This window comes from Perca flavescens, chromosome 21 (assembly GCF_004354835.1).
Source record: "Perca flavescens isolate YP-PL-M2 chromosome 21, PFLA_1.0, whole genome shotgun sequence".
Taxonomy (NCBI): Eukaryota; Metazoa; Chordata; class Actinopteri; order Perciformes; family Percidae; genus Perca; species Perca flavescens.
Window position 1 is genome coordinate 4181389 of NC_041351.1, and position 25720 is coordinate 4207108.

At 42.4% G+C, this 25720-nt stretch overlaps 2 protein-coding genes across 2 annotated transcripts in view; both read left to right on the forward strand.

Annotated features, from left to right (window-relative positions):
- Nucleotides 1-4899: 4899 nt before the first annotated feature.
- On the forward strand, nt 4900-11600 carry btbd17a (BTB (POZ) domain containing 17a). Its single transcript, XM_028568525.1, has 3 exons — nt 4900-4978; nt 8352-8646; nt 10526-11600. The coding sequence occupies exons 1-3, from the start codon at nt 4900-4902 to the stop codon at nt 11598-11600; spliced, it is 1449 nt and encodes a 482-aa protein (XP_028424326.1).
- A 4385-nt stretch (nt 11601-15985) lies between these two features.
- Nucleotides 15986-25720, forward strand: part of map2k6 (mitogen-activated protein kinase kinase 6) — a 36734-nt gene continuing 26999 nt past the window's right edge. Inside the window, exon 1 of the mRNA XM_028568424.1 lies at nt 15986-16422. Coding sequence (XP_028424225.1) covers nt 16332-16422 — 91 coding nt within the window. The 5' untranslated portion in view covers nt 15986-16331. The remainder of the gene's footprint in view (nt 16423-25720) is intronic.

A 25720-nucleotide genomic window follows, 5' to 3' on the forward strand; every position in this document is an offset into this window, starting at 1 on the left:
TTTGGGAATATTTTTGAATAATTTAAAGTGCTCATATTATGCTCACTTTCAGGTTCATCATTGTATTTGGAGGATGTACCAGAATAGGTTTACATGGTTTAATTTTCAAAAAACACCATATTTTTGTTGTACTGCACATTGCTGCAGCTCCTCTTTTCACCCTGTGTGTTGAGCTCTCTGTTTTAGCTACAGAGTGAGACATCTCACTTCTGTTCCATCTTTGTTGGGAGTCGCACATGCTCAGTAGCTAGGTAAGGACTACTAGCCAGTAAGAAGCAGAGTATGAGGGCGTGCCCTGACAGTACTAGGTAAGGACTACTAGCCAGTCAGAAGCAGAGTAAGAGGGCGTGCCCTGACAGTACTAGGTAAGGATTACTAGCCAGTCAGAAGCAGCGTATGAGGGCGTGCCCTGACAGTACCTAGGTAAGGACTACTAGCCAGTCAGAAGCAGAGTAAGAGGGCGTGCCCTGACAGTACTAGGTAAGGATTACTAGCCAGTCAGAAGCAGCGTATGAGGGCGTGCCCTGACAGTACCTAGGTAAGGACTACTAGCCAGTCAGAAGCAGAGGATGAGGGTGTACCATGCTAGCAGCTAGGTGAGCATTATAACGTGTGTTACAAAGTGACCATGTTTGTCTCTGAAGTAAAGGCTGGACTACAATAGAGCTGTTTGGAGCAGTTGGTGAACAGTGTTTTCTGTTGGAGATGGTAAGTCCCTTTGGGGGGGGACTTTGGGCTTTTTCACTTTGTAAACCTATAATGTGCACAAAAAAGATATATAACACAATAAAGGAAAGGGGAAAAGCCAAAAAGCATAATATGAGCAATAAAGTTTGTTGGTTAATTAACCTTGTGCCTGGCATCCTTTTTATACGTTTGATCCTCCAACCCCTTTTGGGCCTTGGTTTGATTCTTTAAATGGAGGCCGTAACATGCACATTGAAGGCCGCCGTATGACTGACTGAGCGGTTGGCTAACATCCAGACACAGAGGTCCTTTCTATCCAGAGCCAGGCTGGTACAGACAAACCCATCCTGTGGGTTCGCCATCGACTCTTGACACACATATGATCCACGTGCACAGGCTGAGGTCAACACCCCTGACATCGCATCACAAACTTATAACCCGCACAGCTATCCGCCGTACGTCATTCTCGCAGACTTTTTTTTTCTTGAACGTAGCTTCACTTTAGGAGTTTTTAGTTTGTAATTACACATACGTTCAAAAAAAGTGATGAGGGTTTTTCTTTTTCATCAGGAGAGGGATATTGATCATATTTCTCACTCCCCCAATGAAGCGTGCTGTAGCCTACAGCTGGGATTAAATTGCCTGTGTTGCGTGTCACGCACATGGTCTTAATAGGGTGAACCCACTGGCACAAATAACTGCATGTGGAGTCTGTAACGACGGCCTAAATTCATTATCTAGTGTCAGTACTGTAATGAACAAGTCCTCCAAACCACACACCACAAAACAAACAAACACAAAACACTAAAGGTCCTTTATACCTAATCTAATCTAATCCGACCCACAGGAGCGTTTTCCGTCCTCATATTTAAACCAGAGAACGTAGCTGGCCAAGTTTAATGTGGACAAGACCCTGATGACCCTTTTCTATAGGTCCTTTTGTTGAATCAGTCCCCTTCTCCTTAATCTACTGGTATGGGTCAGTTACTGTAAAACAAAAACAAAAACTCCCTTTCCAGGTTAGTTAAGGTGAGCAGCTGCATCCCAGGTTCTAAGCAGAAAGGCCCGGAGGAACTTTATCAGAAGCAGATGCTAAGAAGGGTTGAATCTATCCTGTCACATAGTTCTCATCCCTTACAGATGTTGCCATCTGGATCACGCTTTAAACTCCCAAAATTCAGAACCAACAGATATAAACACTTTTGTACCTGCAGCCTTTCTACTTAATTCTATAATGAACCATAGATAACTTATTGACTTACTATTTATTGACTGTTTACTGTTTTTGATTGTTTTTAACTATGCCTGCAAGGTAGGCAATCTCTGTAGCCTATTGTGTGTGTGTGATTGTGTGCGATTTGTACTGTACTATCTGCTGCACAACAAATGGCCCCATTGGGGGACAATAAAGTCACTTCAACTTGAACTTGAAGCAGTGGTAATTTAGTTAGTTTAGGCACCAAAACTACTCTCTATGAAATACATCCGTAAAAAAAAAAAAAGTTCTGGCAGCTCATTACCTGAACTTTGTCCCATAATTAGTAGCTACAGTAAAAATACAGAACATTTTCTGTTATTGAAAATTCTCTCACACAAAGCTGCTCAGCTAGTAAAGCTCTGACATTAACCCTCTGAGGACAAAAGACATCCGGCGAGTCCAAGCGATGTTTGACTACTCAAAAAGGGAGATTACAAAATTTCATTTTAGACATGCATTTACTATTTCATTCATATATTATGCTTTTGTGAACCCAAGACTTTTATAAGCTCATTTCAAGCACCAAAACAATTGAGTGTAGGTTTGTTTTCACAAGAGCTTTGAGAAATATTTCCACTTTAGGGCCAAATTATCTCTTTACACATTGCTCTGGAACAATGTTGAGCGGCTGTGGCTCAGTGGTAGAGCGGTTGCCTGCCAATCGGAAGGTTGTAATGGCATCGGAGTGTAAATGTGTGTGAATGATTATCTGATGGGCAGGTGGCACCTTGTACGGCAGCCTCGGCCACAGTGGATGAATGTGTGTGAATGGTGAATGGTTCCTGTACTATGTAAAAGCGCTTTGAGTAGTCTTAGAGATTAGAAAAGCGCTATATAAAAACAGTCCATTTACTATTCAGGAAGCTGAGTTAGTTCTGAACATTTTTGATTTGAAACACGGGGGGCAGTTTTATGCAACTACCCTAAAAAGGAGAATTCAAATATATATCTAGAAATGCCTTCAGACCTCAAGAGGCTTAAATCTGTTCTTTAATTATCACAGCTTTTTTTGAATGCTTGTTTCGATGATTTTTTGAATGCTTTTGACACAGACACTTTTTTGGCACCTTTGACTCTCGCTAATCTGGTTAATAACGATGATGGAGTTGTGAATAGCTACGTTCATAACTACACTGAACAAAATTAGAAACGCAACACTTTTGTTTTTGCCCCCATTTTTCATGTGTTACTGGAGTGAACCCAAATGCAGACAGAGCCAGAGCCAGAGTGATAGTTTAACACGTTTATAACAATACTTAATTGTCCAGGTTTTCCGAAAGGGGTACAGGTCCAGGGGTTCCGAGCAGGAGTGTCCGTACTTTGCGGGTGTGCGTGTTCAGTCTGTAGCGAGGTCCAGGAACGGTGAGTGGCAGGAGTGAAGTGGCAGTCGGAGTCAGGCTCCAAAGAACTGTAGCACAAGAGAAAACAGATCAGGACAGGCAAAAAAAACCACAAAGAGCGCTAGCTAGCGGGCTGCGTCGGCAGCGAGATTAACGCGGTCGTCTTGACAACGATCTGACGAAGAGTGGCAGGTTGACCGGCTATTTGAAGCAGAGGTGATTATGGTAAATGAGCTGCGGCTGGAACCATGACTCCAGCACACCACTCCTGCAATTACAAACCGACAGAGGGGAGGGGGGAGAAGAGAGACAGAAACAGAAACTACCTGGCAGTAGCAGGCCTAACATCATGAGCTGAAAAATCTAAGACTTTTTTCTATGTACACAAAAGGCCTATTTCTCTCAAATATTGTTGTCTAAATCTGTGTTAGAGAGCACTTGTCCTTTGCCAAGATAATCCATCCACCTCACAGTTGTGGCATATCAAGATGCTGATTAGACAGCAGGATTATTGCACAGGTGTGATTTAGGCTGGCCACAATAAAAGGCCACTCTAAAATGCCCCCTCCGAAAAGCTTTCACTGGCTTATTTTGGGTTCCCCATTTCACACGGCCTACATATGATCATTGTACCTGCTGAAATTGTGTTTTAATAATAGGAAGGTGACGTGTGGCTAAAGAGATAAAGAAACTTTGTCAGCTTACTTTTTGCTTTGCTCGCGTCATAATTAACCCTCCTGTTGTCCTCCCCATTTTCAAGAAGTTTCTAAATCAGAAATTTGGGTTTTCTTTCAACCAAATTGTCAAAAGAAAATAACTTGGATGGTTCCCTACAACGCGCTTCACAAGTAAAATAAATGAGGATTTCATTGAATTTGTTTTTCTAAATTTTATAGCATTTGAAAAATTAAATTCAAAAGTGTGGGGGGGGAAAAAAACAACAAAAACGTCAAAAAGCGGAGAAAAAAATCAACAAAAACTTTGGAAATAGTGACAAACAAATTGGAAAAAAGTTACAAAACTGCGGGAAAAGCTTCAAAAACATTGAGAAAAGTGACAAACGACAAAAAAAGTGATTAAAAACAATGGAAAAAAGTGACAAAAACATCCAGAAAGGCGACAATAGAGTCAAAGACAACCAAAACGTTGAAAAAAAAAGTTTGTATTTAGAAACCTAAAGATGAGTCCTAATTGCTGCTCGAACAAACGACCTATGGGAGTGAAACGTGATGAAGACGGATTAATTCTCAATCTACAGATCAAAAAACTCTTCTTACTCAAACCTTTGAACAGCCTCATCCTCCCCCCTGACTCCCCCAGTCCACAGTAGCCTCCCCATCAAATCAATGCTATGCAGCAATTGTTAATACCCAAGGATAGGAAAGTCAGAATCAAAGTGGTAGTCATGGAAACAACCCAGGCCCGTTTCCACCCACCAATCGATCGTGTGTGTGTGTGTGTGTGTGTGTGTGTGTGTGTGCGTGTTTGCGTGCGGTGGGCCGGACGTGGCGAGGAGAACCCCTGTCCCACATTCAGACACAGACCCCCATCGTCCTCCACAGCAGAGTCGACAGAAATCCAGACAGGACAGACCGAAGGAAGGAGAAAAGAAAGATGGTGAAACAAGTTGTCCGGATCCATGTTGGGATGCTGTTTTTGGCTCTGGGTCTGCACTTGGGGGCAGCTGCTGCAGGTGAGTAAGTGTTCAGTGCTGCTGCAGCTGCACGCTCAATCACAATAACTCCAACATGATTTAACAGGATGGGGTTGTGTTGGGTAATTTGTAGTCTGATCTAGTTATGCTTCTTTTAATGTGCTGCAACGCAAAGAATTTAATATGTGTGTGTGTGTATAATTGTAATTACCGATGGATTCCTCTTATTTTTCAGTGTTGCATTTTAATTTTGAAGGGTTGATTCACCCAAACCACAGATACTAGGAATTCATTGGAACAACTTTCTGCTTAAGTAATAAAATAAGGGACTGTATGAAAATTATTAGGGAAGAAAAAGGGAGGGGTTAACAAGAAGACGAGGGTACTCGGGCGGTTTTTTGGAGAGCAGCAGAGCAGTGAAGGGTGTTTAATATTTCAGTTCAGCTTATCCTTGAATATATACAGTATATTTGTTACATCATACATCATGCTGGGCTTTGTTATATGCAATTGTCCAGTCTCTGTATCCAACCTGGTCTCCTAAACAAAATGTCAAAACATAAAAAAAATTCTCCCAGATTGCATTTGATTCAACACATCCTCGTCCCATCGAGAGGCCCACGCTGTGAAACCGTTGAAATTTTAGACACATGGTTGATGTTGTCAGGTTTAGGAAAAGATGGTGGGTTGGGTCAAAATAAGTACATTAGTCACGTAACTTAAATTACGTACGTAAGTTAAAATAAGTCTTTTGGTTTTTACACGGGACGAGAAGAGCAGTCTCCTGTTTTTGTTTGAGCCGTCCATCCACTCTTCCATGTGCTGACTTTGATTAAAAACATATTTGTCATATTACGTCAAAAACAAATGCCGTTTAGTTGTATGGGAATGTGATTTTTAGGAGGCTGGGCTGCTGTATCTGGGTTTTATTATGCCCATTATATCAAGAGCCAACTGAACCAATTTCCAAATATATTAAATATATTATTTGCAGGTGAGGGCAACCATACCATTCATTCCTCCTCCCCACCCAAACAATTTCCACACAGCCCCTAATAATGTGCTTATTGGTGGGACCTATAACTTCAGGTTATGGACATCTCCATCTCCTATTTCGACGGGTAAAAACTGACAGATCGTTCGTAACTATTTACTACATCAAACCTTATAATATTACAACTAAATTCTCAAAATATTTCAACTTTATTCTCGTTATTTTTTGGGTGAACTGGTCTTTTAATACCTTCCTTCATCTTAGCTTTAGACCCTAGTGAAATCATTTTTGTCTTCAACCAGACAAAGAGGTCTCTGACTGACTTGCTATGACTGAATACTAAGGGTGTGACGAGATCTTGTTTTACGAGATCTCGCGAGATTAAAACGTGACGAGATTTCTCGTCGAGGTGAAAAGTTGTCTCGTGAGGCGATGTTATGTCAGCGTGATGGAGCGTGAAATTACTATTGAAGATCCCCCTGCCACTTTTAAATCATTTGTGTGGCAACATTTTGGTTTTCCTGCGGAAATAATAAACGGCGAAAGAGTGACAGACAAGACAAACGCAATATGTAAACATTGTAAGAAAAAAATGCCGTATACCGCGGCTAACACGAGCACTATGCAAAAACACTTACAGCACCACCACAGCTCTCTACCAACTACAGCACCTGCGACGAAAACATTAAAAGGGCAAACAACTCTAAAAGCCTTTGCATCTCTGCCACCGGTAAGTGCAAGAGCCACGGCAATAACGAGGGACATAGGCGTTTTCATTGCAGCTGATATGAGGCCATTTTCTCTGGTGGAAAATGTTGGATTTCGGCGACTCCTCCACACACTGGAAACGAGGGTACGCCATCCCATCACGCGCATTTAACTCGCACTGTAGTCCCAAACCTCTACAAAGAAGCCAAGGTCAGTTGAATAAAAAAACTATTTTCCATTCATATATTTCATCATTGAGGATTTCTTTAAATTTTTTTTAAAAATCTCGTCTCGTCTCGTTCTCGTGAACCCAATCTCGTGATGTGTCTCGTCTCGTGGAGTAAGTGTCTCGTCACACCCCTACTGAATACCTCCTGCTACGTGATTTAAAGGGAACATCACAGCCAACAGCTGAGTTCATGTCGTGTTCCGTTTTTATCAGCAGAAAAGGAAGTGCCAAATATTTATTAAGAATCAGAAAGAGGAACCACACTTTGCTAATCAAGGCTCAGATCCTGGCAGTTACAGTAACACAGAGTAGTCCTCAGCAGAGAGGAGGTGGAGGAGGGGTGGTGTGCTAAAACCGCCTCAGCTGATACAAAGCTTTAATTAAACATGACCCACAATCCCTCAGCGGGTGCAGCTGGACTGATCAATGGCATGGAATTGGGTGATACTGCCCTACTGTCTGACCCAATAAATAAATCACATGCCATGAAACCTTTTTAATCTTTGCTTTTGTTTGCTTTTTTACATTTTTGGAGTCTTTCTTTAATATATCATCTACTTGTTCTCTTCAGAAAACACAAACTTTTTTTTTTATGTGAACATAGATCAGAACTGTGTGTTTATGTAGAAATATGAACACATGACCCAAGACTTGCCCAGAATTTTTTTTTACATTTTTCTTTTTGAAAACAATCTACCGGCATCACACCAATCTACATCTACAGTAAAGGTGTAGTAGGTAAGAATTATAAAACAAATTTTCTGTCATATTTGCTGTGTTACATCTTCTTTGCCAACGTTATTCCAACTTACTACCACTAGTTGTACACTTATTTTGGAATTCATGGTCAATTAAACCAATTTTTGAGTTTAAAACCCCCAGAAATTAATTATTTTGACTAATAGTTAAGATCCGAGGAACGTATATTGATGGATAATCACAGACTGTTTCGTGTATGGAACCATCCATGTTATTTTTGGGCAATTTGGTTTAAAGAAACCCATATTTTTGATATAGAAACTTTTGAAAACGGGTGAAATTTGATTCGAGGAAAACACAAAGATTAAGATGAGTTGTTTTCTAATAATAGGTGAATAAAATATACTAAAAACAAATAAATAAAGATCCAAAATAGAGATGTACCGATACCAGTATCGGAAAAGCCTCAGATACCGCCTAAAATGCTGGTATCGGTATGGGCGAGTACTTGAGTTTATGCACCGATCCGATACCACATAATTTAGCCTGAAGAAAATCTACTTTGAAGTAGTTTCAAGTAGGCATTTATTGTTTGTGTTTGTTCATGTTTCACAAAAAGTTTAACCCGAGCCAGGCCGAACAACAAAGATAGAAATCATATCACATCCGTACAGGGATAGTAGTATACAGCTGTTAAAACATAATAAGATATATGACATGCTGGTATCGGACCATCTCTAGTTATAACTCAACATATTCCTCCTTCTTTTCCGCTCCACCAGCCATGCTGAAAGGTGACAAGGCCCAGGACGGAAGTGGCGGTGGTGGGGACACAATCAGCCACTCCCTGACCCTGGTGCAGCGCCTGGAGGCCCTGTTGGCTCAGGGGAACGGCAGTGACGTGTCGCTCAGGGTGGAGACGCCCAGCGCGGACGAGGTGAAGGTGATCCAGTCTCACTCGCTGGTGCTCTCCCTGCAGAGCCCCGTGTTTGAGGAGATCCTGGTGAGCCGCAACGGCAGCACGCTGGTCCTGAAAGAGAGCTCCGACTGCGCTGCCGTGTTTGACAAGTTCATTAGGTGAGAACACATTTTCATCTCGACATTAGGGGACTCTGTGAGAGTTAGATTGAGTTATCGTGCCCTCTGGAGGGATGGACTCTGCAATTGCAGCCCTGCATCTGAGACAAACAATCAGTGAGTCCCAACATTAAAACAAATTGGCCGATCAGTGAACTGCTGGGTTGCACAATAGCAGCTGCTGCGGCGGTATAGCAGTAAGACATCGAGAAGCCTGGGCTGCAACAGCAATCAATAACAAAATCTATTATTTATTTTAAATGCTAATGACATTGATCAAACCCTGAATTACAGTAGACCTGCCTTCAGCCACACTGATTAAATCTCCTTGATCATATTGTAAACTGGACCTTTTCACAGAAAGGCAAATTAAAAGTAGGCCTAATGACGGAAATCAGTCTGGGAGTAACACAGTTATTGAAAGCTGCACTAATCAGTATTTGCATATTAACGAATGAAATGGCTGTGTGTTTTGAAAAAGAACATGTCAAACAGAGAATTATCACCTGACTCTGAAGCTGTACGAAGTTTTTTTTGCCTCGTTTCGCACTGAGACAGTGGAGAAGTACTACACTACCCACAATCCTAAGCGTAACAGCGACGTCCTTAATTGGCAGAGCTCGCCGTTACCATGGAAATGTTAACCACACCCATGAAACTGCCAACGGCTAGCTAGCTGCCACCACTGAAGTCTATACTCGTTTATGCACTCAGTCTTGTACATTGGGCTTTTTTTGCCATGTTTAAAGTTTTCTTTTCAGCCAAATCAAATGTTTTATGTTTCACGAGTCATCTCGTAGCTGGTTGGCTTGGTTCCAGGTGTAAAACTCTTTGTATAAGCATTTTCTGAAACGTCAATGAAGATATTGAAATGAGAAAAAAAATCACTTCCGGAACCAGAGCCATTAAAAAAGTGGGAGGCCACTGTTGAGCTCTATAGTGTGTTATTTTGCCCCCAAGTGTCCAAAATAAGTTGTTGCGGCTTTAGAAAATAGTAAGTATCGATTAGGGCTGGGTAACTTTTTAGGCACCGACCGAATTGCCTCCTTATTATCGAGTATCCAGAAAAAATGCTTGCAAATTTGAATACTTTCGCAAATCTCATCAGAGTCAGTGAGCCAATACTCAATACTCGCAGATCAGTCTGGCATCTTGAGATAGAGAAAATTCGGAGCTGTTAGCCAAATGACCGACCAATCAGCGTTGGTTTTGAGGCAGGTTTAGGTGTGATGCAACGAGAAGCGACCGTTCAGTCTAAACAACATGGCGGCTTCCACGGATGAGATGAGCGTAGCTATCGCGCAAGTTTTATCCGAATTAGAAAGTATTCCTTCATTGAAAGAAGATAAAAAAAACGGCACTGGAGGCTTTTCTCGGAGGAAAAGATGTTTTTGCTCTTCTCCCGAGTTTGATCTGATTGGTTGATTTGGCCCATCCATCACCAACTATAGGTGATGATGGATGGTTTATTCAATCAGATAACCAGGATTTTCGCCCCTTCCCAAAAGTTCTCCAACGGAAAGTTCCCAGATGGATATGCCGAGCAAATGCGAAGCGATCCATCTGGCGGAGTCAGGTTACAGAGACGGGCTCATGTAGTAGAAGCTGAAAAATAAATGAAAACATTTGTGCCGTTATGTGTCATGTTGCAATTTATTTTTGTTAAAATTTATTTTATAAAATTGGTATTGATAAAGTATTGTTAAGTTTTGAAAACGATTCCCTGCCCTAGTCTTGATAGGGGGTTTAAAAAAAATTGTGACAGCGGTTTTAGGCTCAATGGTCACAATCTGTACGCACCATGTCAAGTAGGCTCAAAAAGTAAATGTTGTCCTTCAAATGCTCCGACACTCAACCTCTCCTTCCTCTCTCTGAGCAGGTATCTGTACTGTGGAGAGCTCTCTCTGCGTTTGGACCAGGCGATACCTTTACACAAGCTGGCCACTAAGTACCAAGTGACGGGTCTCCAGCAGGGCATCACCCAGTACATGAGCCAGAACGTGGCACGGGAGTCCTCCTCGGGACACGTGGCGGGCTGGTACGAGTACGCCCTGCAGGCCGGCGACGTGACTCTGAGGGACAGCTGTCTTCAGTTCATGGCCTGGAACCTGTCGTCGGTGCTGCGGAGCGGAGAGTGGGTGACCATCAGCAGCCAGCTGCTCATGTCCCTGCTGCAGCGCTCGGACCTCGTCCTGCAGAGTGAGATGGAGCTCTTCGCGGCGCTGGAAGCCTGGATTATTCAGAATGAGCCGGACGGTTTGACAGCGGAGAACGCATTGAGAGCCGTGCGTTACGCCATGATGCCGCCGCGGGAGCTCTTCCGCCTGCAGACCCAGTCATCGGTCCTGGCTCGCTATCAGGAGTCGGTGCGTGATCTGCTGTACATGTCCTACCAGTTTCACTCTGCGTCGCCACTGGCCATGGCCAAATACTTTGACGTGAACTGCAGCCTCTTCATGCCCAGGAACTACCTGTCGTCAGTGTGGGGGTCTGCCTGGATCATCAGCAACCCCTCGCGAGACGACCGCAGCACCAGCTTCCAGACCCAGCTGGGGCCCAGCGGCCATGACTCCAGCAAGCGGGTGACTTGGAACGCCATGTTTTCGCCACGCTGGTTACCCCTTAGCATGAGGCCGATGTACACGGAGACGGGCGCCATGCAGCCGACACGCGTTGATGGAGGGAGCCCTCGCATCATCATCACGCCGGCCACATCCAGCGCCGATTTCGCCGGGGTGAACTTCCAGAAGACGGTGCTTGTGATGGCTCAGCAGCATGGGAAAGTGGTGGTGAAACACGTCTACAACTTCCACCAGAGCACAGAAGAAAACGGTGATTTCTTGGCTGAAGCCGACCTGTACCGCCGGACGTCGGAATACCTAATTGATAGCTCGCTCTTCCTCCATATTGTGGTGAAGCCGCTGTACCAAAGCCTTCTAACCAGCAAGAACTAAGCCTCCACCCTCCTCACTCACCTCACTCAACACAATCCAACCTTGCGAAGCGACATAGATATATGTATACGTAGATAACACATTTGCCGCTGCTATTTACATGGTCAGAAAAGGTCAGATGTCTGTTCCAAGATGGCGGTGGCAGAGATGCATCTCACAAGCCAGATGCGGCATCTATATATATATATATATATATATATACACTGTATATATACATCTATGGTGAAGCGACATCTCACTCATATCACATCGTGGGGATCAGAATCCTCCTCGTGTGTGATGTTTGGATCTTTTGTCTCGCCTCATATAACGGCTGTTTTCATTGGGCAACTAACACACCAAAGCTTGACTCATGACTATCTCAGAGCATTTTGTAAATCATGATGTAACATGAGTGTAAAGTCGTGATGAAACGTGTGTGTATATTTTTCTTACTGTCAACATATTCCACGAAAAGACCAAAACAACTAGCTACTACTACCACAAGTCTTGTGTTTGTATCACAGCCTGATATTCTGTATATCTTCTTCCTCTGTGCCATAGAGCTCCATTGTTGTTAAAAAACACACCAAAGAGCCACACTTTTGCACTGGGAGACATGTGTATGGTGTATGATGTACACATGTCCCCCAGATGAACACACACACTGTAGTTTATTTTGACTCAATCTCACACACACCGTTCTGCTGCCACAAATACTCACTAGAGCACCAAATGTGGATTAATCCGCCGCTAAAAATAGTCCCCAACAAATACGCTATTTACTCCTGTTTGAGTGATGTTTGCTAAAAACTACAGTGATCAGCTGTTTCAGGAAATTACCGAGCATTTAAAAAAACAAACAATTTGAAACATTTAAAAGTTGTATTTTATTTGTGAACCTTTTTTTTTTTTTTTCTTTTTTTTTAAGATTTCAGCAGGAACCAATGTTCTTGGGGCTGAGAGCCATAGAAGGGTAGTTGGAAAAAATGCACGAAAACATTGTAGCTTTCAGTCTTTTTATGGCATTTGTTTGACAATAAGAAAAAATATAGAATATTGCCAGCCTTATCCTTTACGCTTGAGGTGCTGTTCCTGCTACATTTTCTCTGTATTGTTTTTAAATGTTGGTGCTATTTTACATAATTTACACTTAAAGGTCACAGTTTTAATTCCTCGCCCAGTAAGCACTGATTTTGGGATTTGTAATTCAAACTACATCTAGATGTTGAGGTTTAAAAATAGAGTTGTTGTTGAAATGTTCATAATTCCTTAAAAAAAAAAATCCCGAAACAGGTGCAGAAAGTTTTGAACAATACAGGAGAATAATGATTTCCTTCACATAAAGAGAGACATTTTTCTCCATAAATTGTTGCATACAAATTTGCCAGAATGTAGGCAATAAAGTGTTTGATGCTCCAAATGTTCTGGGGGAGGATCCCCAGGCCCCTGGTTATAATGTGCCCCCCCACCCCCAATGTTGAAGCAAAACCTATGCCACATTTCTGACTTGCAGATTGCAAAATCAGAGCTTCCTGGGAACCAAATGTGCATCCTGTTGAACTTCAGGTGCTCCAACAGGCACATTTTTACTTTTTTTTCTTTTTTTTTTACTTTAGTCATAATGTATTTACAAAACCACTCTTCTAAGCCTTCACACCATATTACTGTAGATGTCAGATTACCCTATTATTAGTTCATTACTTAGATTCACTGTTGCATTAATCATTGTTACCTGATAATAAAGATTTTTACTAAAGTTTGAAAAGTAAACTGAAATTGTCCTGATTGTGCTGTGATTTCATTTTTTCATCACCTCACTCGTCAACAGATGAAAAACCAGTTCATTTTACTTCAGTCAAGTCAATTTCATTTATACAGCCCAAAATTACAAACATGCAATAGATCTTGACACAAAGAAAAAACATCACAATATGATACGTTTAGAAGGCAAGGATAGCTGGACGTCAGTTAAATTCTCTGATCACAATCCAGGGTGGGGAGGAAAGGACAAGCAATCTGCGGTGACGGGCTACACCCCCTGGATCAGGCGTATGAGGTGCTGCCATCAGGCAGAAGATACAGGCCGCCGTCCTTACAAACCAACCGGGCTCGCAAATCTTTTATTCCTACCTGCTGAATAAGTTACGGAAAATAATTTGATACTTTCTGTGTGATAATATTGCACTTTGGTATAATATTAAAATGACACTGATGATGTTGCACCTTATATACTATTGATAGCCCACTGGTGCTAATGATACTGCACTTTACTCTTTTATAATGTAGACATACTTGGTGTTGTGTATTGTTGTTGTGCGGGTGGGGGGTTTAGTGGTCCTGTTGTTGTCTGTGGTCTGTTGTCTGTCTGTCTGTCTGTCTATCTGATGAGCTGTATGGTGCAAGATGAAATTCCGAAAGGATCAATAAATGTCTATCAGTATAAGAAATTAACAATTATTTAAAGAAAGGCAGCATCAAAAAGAAAGGTCTTCAGCCTTGATTTAAAAGAACTGAGAGTGGCAGTGGACCTGCAGTTTTCTGGGAGGGTGTTCCAGATATGTGGGGCATAAAAACTAAACGCTGCTTCCCTGTGTTTAGTTCTGACTCTGGGGACAGAAAGTAGACCTGTCCCAGACCACCTGAGAGGTCTGGGAGGGTGTTCATAATGTATAGCAGCAGATCAGAAATGTATTTTGGCCCTAAACCATTTAGTGCTTTATAAACCAAGAGAAGCATTTTGAAGTCAATCCTTGGAGGCACAGGAAGCCAGTGTAAAGACTTCAGAACTGGAGTGATGTGATCCACTTTCTTGGTCTGCAGCTGTCTGATTGTTTTTTTAGGGAGAACTGTAAAGTCACCGTTACAGTAGTCTAGTCTACTGAAGATAAAAGCATGGATTTGATTGAATTTTTTTTCCAAATATTTATTTAATATTAATTTCCAAAAGAGACATAATTAAGTCCTTTAAAGTGGCCATATTATGCTCATTTTCAGGTTCACTGTAATTTGAGATTGTATCAGAATATGAGACTTAGAATGAGACCTCTCAACTTCTGTAACATCTTTGTTGTCAGTCACACATGCTCAGTAGCTAGGTAAGGACTACATGAGCTAGCTAGCTGTTTCTCCAACTTCAGTCAGTACAGGGCAGGATTAGCCGGGAGACTTCTTCTAAACGAGGGCGCGCTTCCAACTTTGCGTGGAATTGAGAATGAGCTAGCATGCTAGCGCAAGCATGCTAACGGTTAGCCCCCTAGGCCCCTCGTCTCGGCTAGTGATGTAGAAAGGCGTGCAGATTTTGACCAGCTCACCAGGAGACTGAAGGCAGGACAAATTCAGAAACCAGATCTCACTCAGAACAGCATGGGTGTTTTTTTTTTTTTTTTTTTCCAAGTTTGTATGCGTGTGGAAGCACCAGAGACACAAAATCACCCCCCAAATCCCAGAAAAAGTGATTTTTTTTTTCTGAATATGGGCACTTTAAACCTTGATATATTCTTGAGGTGATTGACTATGTAATTGTCTTAATGTAGGCATATCAAAATAAATAAAAGGCATTGCTAGGATTAAACTACCAAACAGTAGCCTACATACCTAAATAAGATTATGCAAACCCAAGGAAATGTGTGAGAATGATGAGTTTGGCTATGTGATTCTGCTCCCTCTCTTTAGAAAACACAAACTTTTTATTTATTTATGTGAAGATATATCAGACCTGTGCGTTTATGTAGAAATATGAACACCTGACCCAAGACTTGCCCACAACTTTCCAACGTTTTGTCTTTGAAACAATCTATCGGCATCACACCAATGATCTACTTTTACATCATCACCATTTAAAACTTAGAAAAAGTCACTAAGATCAAGATTACGATTTTTTTTAACAATGTGTAAATACAATAAACAAAAATAAATTAATAAGATAAAACTTTATTGTCTGTTCACACAGAACATTTTCTTGCATCGTCTGCGCCAACAATCAACAGATAACATTAAAGAAACACAAACATTAAAAAAAAACATCTGTATGGTCACCCGAAAAACATCTGACACACCTTTCCCACACACACACACACACACACACACACACACACACACACACACACACACACACACACACACACACACACACACACACACACGCCAAATATAATTATTAAAGTAATTAAAACGAGCCCCACCTTTACCAGCAACAATTTAAGTGCTGCTTACACGTGAGTACGTCACTAACAATATTCACAATTTTTGAGACAATTACTTTAACTTTTGACATTCAAAGTAAATGTGCCGATCTATTTTTACTGAAGCGTATTATACGAGTAAATGTCACATATCGACACTTGCACAACACACTGTATTTAAAGCGCCAGTAGTTCAACAAGCCCAGCTCGGATATGGAACTAAATCAGCTGCCTAAACGCCGCAGACTGCATTTCCCAGGATCCCTTGCGTCCCAAGCAGGAAGAACGTTCTCTCGCAGGGGCTCACACTGATCCAAGTTAGGAGCTTTCAGCTGCCAGCCTTGGCCCATCATGTAAGTGCTGCGGAGAATTCTTTGCAGTGCATTTGCAAAAACAATTGCCTCTTTTCCCGTCGTCTGCGGCGGCTGTGCAATTGCGCCGTCGCTCTTTGCACGGACGCGCACGCTTCGGACGCAAAAAGGCTCCAAGTGCATGAAGATCGAGGCTTGTATTTTTTTGCATCTTGGTTGCAAAAAGGCAAAGCCGCCGAAGCTCCAGTGCGAGGGCGATGGAGGGAGGGAGTGAGAAAGAAGGCAAAGTCTTTTGTGCTTCCCCTCCCCCTCATCAAAGCAAAGGGGAAATGTCTCAGCCAAAGGGAGGTAAGAATATGAAAGCGATCTGTGCAACAACAAAAAAACAAAAACAAAAAAAAAACAAGCGATATGCAATCACGGCTGCACGGTTTGCAACATGCACCCGCTGCGGCTCGGGCACGGCCGGTGCATGTAAAAGTTCCATGGTGTTTTAAGAAGGGGTCAGTTGCATTTCCTGTTTTAAGATCTTCCCCTTTACACAGTTCCTGGTAGGACGATGCTGTGTGTGCACTCACTCATACCATCGGCGCTACGTTCGCAGCGTTAACGGGCACAGGGCGCCTTTAAATAGTCACGAGATACAGCCACGGAGGACACTGCAACTCTTTAGAATAATACAAAATAATAAAACTCTTGCACGAGTCGATGCACGTCTCGTGCACGTTGCTCAAGGTAAATAGTATCGCGTGCAGGGGTTTTGGCGCAGGAGGGCAACGTGACGTGACAGCCGCCCTGCAGCTGTCAGCGGGTCAAGTTGGAGTGTTCATTGGGTGGGGGGGTGTGGGGGGGTCTGTTGATTTGGTTCTGTTTCTGGGACAGAAAACTGGATATCTAATAATAGAATGTGTTGTGAGCAGTGGCGGAGGAAGTATTCAGAGCATTTACTTATGTAAAAGTAGTTGTGCTGATACCACACTGTGAAAATACGCCTGCATAGAAAATGCTACTTAAGTAATAGTATGCAAGTAGCCTGTCATCGATGCACTTAAAGTATTAAAAGTAAAAAAAAATACTCAATGCAGTGAAATCCTCCTTTTAGAAAGAGTCTAATGGGCTTATCATTTCAGCTGTACTTGCAGGCCCAATATATTGTGGGGTATTAATTTAGAATCATAAAAACATCATATTTGACCAGCTGCATGTGTTTTGTGTGCATACATCTTAAAGTGTAAAGTAACTAGAGCTGGGCAATATATCGATATTATATCGATATCGTGATATGAGACTAGATATCATCTTAGAATATCGTAATATGACATAAATGTTTTGTTTTTTCCTGGTTTTAAAGGCTGCATGACAGTAGAGTGATGTACTTTTCTGAACTTACCAGGCTGTTGTAACTGTTCTATTATTCACCTTTACCCACTTAGTCATTATATCCACATTACTGATGATTATTTATCATCTCATTGTGTAAATGTTTTGTGAAAGCACCAATAGTCAACACTACAATATCGTTGCGGTATCGATATCGAGGTATTTGGTCAAAAAATATCGTGAGATTTGATTTTCTCCGTATCACCCAGCCCTAAAAGTAACTAATAACTAAAGCTGTAACAGATGAATGTAGTGGAGTAAAAAGTACAATATTTCTCTCTGGAATGTAGTGGAGTAGAAGTAGAAAGTGGCCTGAAAATATAATACTACAAGTACCTTAAATGCGTACTTAAGTACAGTACTTGAGTAAATGTACTTCACATTCCACCGCTTGTTGTGAACATTGAAGTGGCGGTGAGTTTAAGAACGCGAGGGCTTCTTTATGCCGTTAAAACACCAAGTTGCCAAGCAAGAAAGTCCCGTTCTGTCCATGACATGTGTCAGACCCCTGGGTGGCTGCTTGTGCACGGATGTTCAGCCCCCCCTCCTCAGCGTGCAAACGAAAGCACGCATGTCACACTTTGACCCCCAAGTCTATCGCTGTTCGCCAACTAGCGCGAGCAGCCCGAGAGCTTTTTTTAAAAGCCGTGAGTGCAGCTTGCTCGCTTGCAGAGAAAAAACAAACAGCTGCAGTGAAAGCAGCTCAGGCGTTTCTCCTCCCCTTGTGTTTTCCAAGAAGTCCAAAGTGAGGCTGGTTCATTGCACAACATGCAGAACACACACACACACACACACCCACACACCCAGAGCTGCAACTGCCGATTAGGTTCATTGTCGATTAATGTGTTGATTATTTTCTCGATCGATTAGTTGTCCGGTCTATAAAAATTGTTAGAAAATGGCCGTAAACGTCAATCGGCGTTAAAATGTGTTGTATGGTCGACAACTCAACGATATTCAGTGCACTGCCACAGAGGAGAGAAGGAACTGGAAAATATTCACATTTAGGAAGCTGGAATTTTTCATAAAAAAAAAATGACGGATGAATCGATTGTCAAAATAGTTGATTAATTTAACAGTTGACAAGTAATCGATTAATCTTTGCAGCTCTATACACATACACACGCACGCACGCACACACACACACACCGAGATAAACCGAGCGAGAGGGAGAGCCCCCGATGGTCAGAGTCTCCCAGTGTTTATGTGGAACAGTCAATTGTCCGCCCAGCTACACAGAGGAGCTGTCTTGTTGCAGCCAGTTCATGATGATGAATAACGCACAGCCATTTTTTTTGTGTCTCTAGATGAATGAGTCGGTTCGGGTCTTTCCTGAGAGCAAGACGTAGGTTTCTGTTGCCGTTCATTGATGTTTCACGCTGCAGACAACGATACGAGGAAGGAAGCTGTAGATCGCCGTGAGGATATTACTCGCGTTAAATGAAGAGATATCAAAGTGTACTCAGATCTGCATTTCTTCTACTTTCAGCATTCTGCTTAAATACAACAAACCGCTTGTTGAATTTACAACGAATCCAAAGGAAATCCTTTCCGACATTATTTTATTGAACAAATTGAACATTGAATTGAATATAAAAAGACATGACTTGAAAGAATGACCGCTACGTTTTGATATTTTCTTTCAACTAACGTCAAAAATCTTGCCGTGTCTTTCGCAATGTGTTTATTGCGCCAGTTGATATCGCAATGACCATAAAAAAAAAAAACAATATAATGTGCAGCCTTAACACACACAGATCTAGAGGCAAAAGGAATAATCAATTAGTTGATTAATCGATTGGTTTTGAACTTTTTGTAGTACGACAAAAAAGGACAAAATGGCGACAAAAGTCACCTCGAGGCCAGATAAATAGTTTTGCTGGGGGCGCTGTGACAGCATGAATCCTTAGTAATGTTAATAGAAATAGTTATTGAGGGCGCCTGGGCAGCTCACCTGGTAGAGCGTGCGCCCATATAAAGAAGCTTAGTCCTCGAAGCAGCGGGCGCAGGTTCGACTCCGACCTGCGGCCCTTTTGCTGCATGTCATTCCCCCTCTCTCTCCCCTTTCAAGTCTACGCTGTCCTGTCGGAAATAAGGGTGTAAAATGCCCCAAAAAATAATAATCTTTAAAAAATTAATAGTTATTGAGTAGAGGTGTTGAAATTAATAAAATAATCAATGCATGGAGTCGTGGACGTGGACGATGCTGCATCGATAATCGGCCGGCTCATAATCGATTATTTCTGTTTACAATTTAATGTAGGCCTAACAACATTTCTGTTTACATATTTGGTTATGTTTAGCACATTCAGGAAGTGCAGAATGTTTTGTTTTTGAAGCTTGAAAAGCTACGAATTAAATATGCTACATGGCTTTAATAGAAAAATGGATTTGACGCATCGTGATGCATCGAGATATTGACGACTTGATAATCGTAATCGAATCGGGGGATCAGGTGAAGATTCACACCTCTATTATTGAGAGCTGCAGAAAAATCATTTTGGTGCATCTTTTTTTTTTAATAATCAACATTTTTGATAATCAATTAGTCGTTTATTCTTCAAGTTCCAGCTCGTCTTTTGTGAGAGTTGCTGCTGTTTTGCTGCTTTTTAACTCATCATAATGACAAAACAAAAGGAAATGGGATTCATTCTCAACAGAAACATGTTTAAATGATGTCTGAACAAAAGCAGCTGGCCAATAACTTTGCATGAATAAAATGGCCTCGAATTGGCAACAAAACCGATCAAACTCGGAACTATCTGATCACACCGACTGTTCAGACACAGACTGTGCAACATTAAAGCGTTGTATAACTTACAACCTCTCAAGGAAATGAGTACAAATCTGCAACGCTAAAAATAAGCATCATGTCCTTGTGTTTTATGGAAATCATGTCGGAGTGAGTCCCTTCACCCTGCTGCTGCTTTCGTGAAGTCTTGCGTCTCTTTCTCAAGCGCTGCCCTGTGTGGCCCGGACACTTTTTTTTTTTTTTTTTAAAGCCATAACCATTTTGCGCTGTGATGTGCTGTGCTGAGTGCTGGTGTGTGCTCGGCTGGCCGATGTGACAGAATGACAGTGTCGTCCCCCCCCCCTCTCGGCCGGCTGTCGCTCCCCTGCACAAATGTCCCGTTTGTCATGCAAATGTGAGGCTGCGTTTTCAGCTGCACGGATACAAAATTTGCTGTTTCGACGGGCCAATTGTTGGTCCAATTCCAGGCCTACACTGGCTTTTTTTTTTTTTTTTTGCAATAACAGTAGAATTGTTCAGAGCATGGGGGGTTGACCTAGTAAACATGCATGTATTCAGACTGCAGCAACTTCTCTGATTGCAAAAAGCTATAGCAACAATATTTAGGACATTTTACAACAAATCCTGTTTCTTTTTTAGCTTTGTGTCAGGCATGCAAGCAGAGGTATATGATGCAATCGTGAGATGTTGCTGTGAGTGTTATTTTTATTTATTTTTTTGCAGTGAAGCTAAGATAAATGTGTGCAGAAAGTGAGAGACCCATAAATCCAGGCCTCCGTTCAACCCGGAGTAACCCTCCTAGTCGTAATGGCAGCAGGTTTCCAGATTTCACTGCTGCCGTGAGATGAGGGAGGGAGCTGTGTTGCACCGTAGCACAGCTTTGCACTGCAAGATAGTGGATGCAAATAATCTCATTAATTGCAGGTTGCATGCTCCGTTAAATTGCACGATGCATGCTAGGGCTGCAACTAACAATCCGTTTCAATGTTGATTAATCTGTCGATTTGTTTTCTGGATTAATCGATTAGTTGTTTGGTCTATAAAATGTCAGAAAATAGTGAAAAATGTCAATAGGTGTTTCTTTTTTTGTCCACTCAAAGATATTCAGTTGACTGTCACAGAGGAGTGAAGAAACTAGAAAATCTTCACATTTAAGCGATTTGGCGATTCATTTAATAGCTGATGATTGTTTGCAGCTCTAATGCATGTGCACTCCAGCTTCAACCTGCAACTCTTCTGTTTAAATCACAGTTCTGAATTGTCTGAGGTAAAAATATAAAGATCAAAGCTCAAATTCCTCTTCCGCTGGATGGGGGAATGTATTTGCGTTACACTGAAGTTGCATGCATTGTGTCTTCCCAATGGGGATTCAGTTATTGGCAAACATTTCACATGCGGATGGTGCTTAAGCAAAGTGGCCGCACCGCCGGCGGCAGCTGTTTTCTCTGGGCGGAATTGTTTAAAACCGTAATGGTAACCGAGCAACATGAAGACTGCTCTCCATGCTGCTGTTACAGTCACCTGCGTGTTGAATAAAACAAGTCATCCACGGCTCCAATTAGCACCTCAGCTGCGATTGGACAGGAAAAGAACTCCAGTAACTTGGCTCGTGTGTCTTTATACGTGTGTGGAAAGAAAAGAGTTCCGTGGAATATTTTAAATGTGCTACTAGCGAGTAGGGCTGGGCGGTATGGAGAAAATCAAATATCACGATATTTTTGACCGAATACCTCGATATCGATACAGCAACGATATTGTAGTGTTGACTATTGGTGCTTTCACAAAATATTTACAAAATGAGATTTTTGATAAATAATCATCAGTAATGTAGATATAATGACTAAGTGGGGAAAAGGCAAATAATAGAACAGCTAGAACAGTCTGGTAAGTTCAGAAAAGTACATCACTTTACTGTTATGCAGCCTTTAAAACCAGGAAAAGACACCACTTATGTCATATCACGATATCCACAATCTAAGACGATATCTAATCTCATATCACGATATCGATATATTGCCCAGCTCTAGGGCTGCAACTAAAAATGATTTGCATAACCGAAATCTCGATATACATTTTTGTAAGGCTGCAAAGATCGATTAGGTGTCAACTGTTAAATTAATCGGCAAGCATTTAGATAATCGATTAATCGGCTTGAGCCATTTTTAAATGTGAACATGTTGCAGTTTCTTCTCTCCTCTGGGACCGTAAACTGAATATCTTTTGAGTTGAGGAGAAATCAAGACGTTTTGAGGACGACATCTTGTCGTGGGAAAACCCTGGATGAGGCTTTCTTGTTCCGAGGCGACCTGAAGCCGATACCTCGCCGCTCTCCGTTCAGCGCGAGTATCCTTCACATCGAGCCAAGTTCCCAGGAAGTGTAGCGTGAGCCGGTGACGACATGATTCCCAGAGGGACATGTCAACAGCTGTAAGCTAAAGGAGCTGCCATCTTTGGAAGCGTACAGTGTATCACAAACTGCCAGAGCGGGTCGGAGGGGGCCAAGCAGCCGAGAGACTCAGACTGGAGTTATTTTCAAATCTCTGCCCCCCCCGCCCCACCCCACACACTTCCCTCCCTTCTGTCCTGTGTTGCTCTCCGTTGCTGTGTTGTTGCCTTTTCCTGTCCTTCCTTGTGTCGCTGCTGCATTGAGCTGTCTTCCTCCGGCTCTGTGGAATCCCATTGAGGAACTCTTGGGATTGTTGGAATTCCAGCCTGAGTGCATGTGTGGGTTAGCAGCGGGCGCCGTGTAACACCCGTGATCCAGGGCTCATTATCACGCAGGCCGGCCATCATCCGCCCTCAACGCACACACACACACACACACACACACACACACACACACACACACACACACACACAGTGTTTCTGCGTGCTTGTCTCTGTTTCTGCCCACTCTGACCTGCCCTGCTCCTGTCAGCATTATATTTGTTCCTTTTCAGAAAGTGTGAGCGGTGCGCCGGCACCCATCTCCTGTGGCCTCGCTCTGGCATTTCACTGCATGCTCGAGCTCATGTGCTGCGACTCACTGGCACTGACGTTTTTAATGCTTTTAATGAGCCCACACCGACAACCACGGTGTGCAAGTTAGATGCCGAGCTCCGCAAGAATTAAGGCAGGAATTGTGTGTTTTGAGTTATGCAACATAATCTGGAGACGGCCTGAAATGGGATATTTTTAGTTTGCTCACTCTCAGCGCGTTAACATGCACAGCAGTAACCGGGATATGGTTTCACCGCGGTTAAGTGAATAAGCAGGTTAAGCCAGGCCTAGCAGTATTCATGACTAGGGAAGAGTGGGAAGAATGACAGGAGTAACTCTACCTCCGGTACAGTAGGTGGCGCTCTGCCAATGTACAACTGGTCGGACCAAGGCTTTTTCTTCCCGTTGACCTTTTGTCAAAAAATCGGAAAGCGATTACCCCCTTTTCTGGTCTACATACCCCTGCCTCTGCTGAATTATTTTTGTCTGTAGTGTGGACAAAACGTACCCCCCCCTCCCCCGACTCCCCCTCAAAGAGATCAATGCTACTTCACCAATACACCATAAATGATATACTTAAAGTAGAAGTATTTTAAACTATGTAAAGCGCTGTAACGTGAACAGTCTATAGTGTCATAGAACGATAACATCTGAGCAGCAGTTGCTGGTTGTATTTAGCCGCTACAGAGCTCCGGGACGCCGGGCTACCAGCGGCAGCTGTTCCGCCGCCAGCAGGTGACTTTGAGCCGGCTACGGGCACCGCCAGATGACGGTCCTTTCAGGGGCCGTGGTGGTGGAGTTAAGCCAGAAAAAGTGAGTGTCATGCGGCGATGACCGTTAAGTTTAGGCACCAAAACGAGTAGTTAAGTATAGGAAAAAGATTGTGATTTGGATTAAAACGCTCCCGAGGAACGAACGAGCGTTTCCTGGGGGAAAACCTGTTTTCGCTGTGTCTGTTTTGGCGTGGCTAGCGGAGTGGCTCTGTATCCATGGTATTGAAAGGGGGGATTTTATTCTTGCATGATTTGTTTGCATGATCAAAAAACATCCTTTTTTGCTAGAAGCTAACAACGTAGCTATGGCTGAACTTTGGCCTACTTTAGCATATAAAGATTAGCTCACTAAGAACCTGGGTTTGATTTTCTGTGTACTGAATTGTTGACCTAAAGTAAACTTCTTTGACTTTTATGCACATCATGCCTCTTTTTTAAATATTAGTTTTTCTAAAATTATACTTACTGATAAAAATCCCAATATATCGCCTTATGCACAGTATCGAAATATATTGCAATATTGCAATATATTGAATCGTGTATTGTGATACGTATCGTATCGCCAGATTCTTGCCAATACACAGCCCTATCTATTTCAGGGGGTGTTGGAACGTCAAAAAGTAACGTCACCTGAAAACAGCTTCTTAGCAACTCACGTCACCTATCACTTATCTCAACCATCTTTGCACATGCGTAGAACAAATCGGGTTTCCAGTACTGACCGGGCAGCGACATTACGAACAGCTGTATGAGGATACATTGAATACTTTTACTTCACTGCTTTTCAAAGGGTAATATTGTACTGTGTATATCAGCAGTAGACTTGTAGTTAAAATGTACTGCAACAATTACCGATTATTCTAGTTATCGATGATTCTTCCAACATTTTTCTTGATTAAGCGATAAATAATTTGGTCTAGAAATATACCGAAAATTGTGAAAAATGGGACCAACACTAATTTCCAAATATAAATAATTTACTATGACAAATGATTAGGCAAACCAGCAAACATTTCCATTACAGAAGCTGCAAACCAGGGTTTCATTGGAGGCATTTTCTTTTACTTAAATGACTAAACTGAAATTGCAGCTGACGAATTTTCTGTCGACGCACTTATCGATTGATTGACTTATTGTTTCAGCTTTATTTGCTTCTTTTACTTTCAAGTCAAGAATCTGAATAATCTTTCCATCATTGTGTGATACAAAGCAGAGGAACACATGCTTCTTCCTGCCAGCCACATCGATTACATAATCCGCTGCCCCTCCGACCCCCCCCACCACCACCACCACCTCCTCTCTCTTTCCTACACCTCTGTTCGCTCTTCTCTTTCTGCCGTTTCTCCTCAGTCAGTAGCAGCAGGTTTACCAGCTCTGAATCCAGCGTTCCTGTCATTTGAGACAAGTAGGATTCGGCATAGAGAACCGGTTCTGGGTTATTTATCATGTTGGTAGCGGACGGAGAATTGCCCCCCCCTTCCCCCAGGCAAAATTACGAATCCCACTATGGCCACGCCAAGACCCGCCCTACGAAGCAGCTTGATTGGTTGGGGTTAGGCATTTGACCTCGAGTGGTTAAGGTTAGGGTTAGGGGATTGGTCAGGGGATGGGACCTGTACATGTAAGCATGGACGCCTGGCCAATAGTAGTGTGTGAACGCTATTGATGGCGTGGCCATAGTGGGATTCGTAATATCGCTTCCCCCAGTGGGCGTGGAGTATGAATCGATATGACCCGGAATTGAAAGGAAGAATCGGGAGTC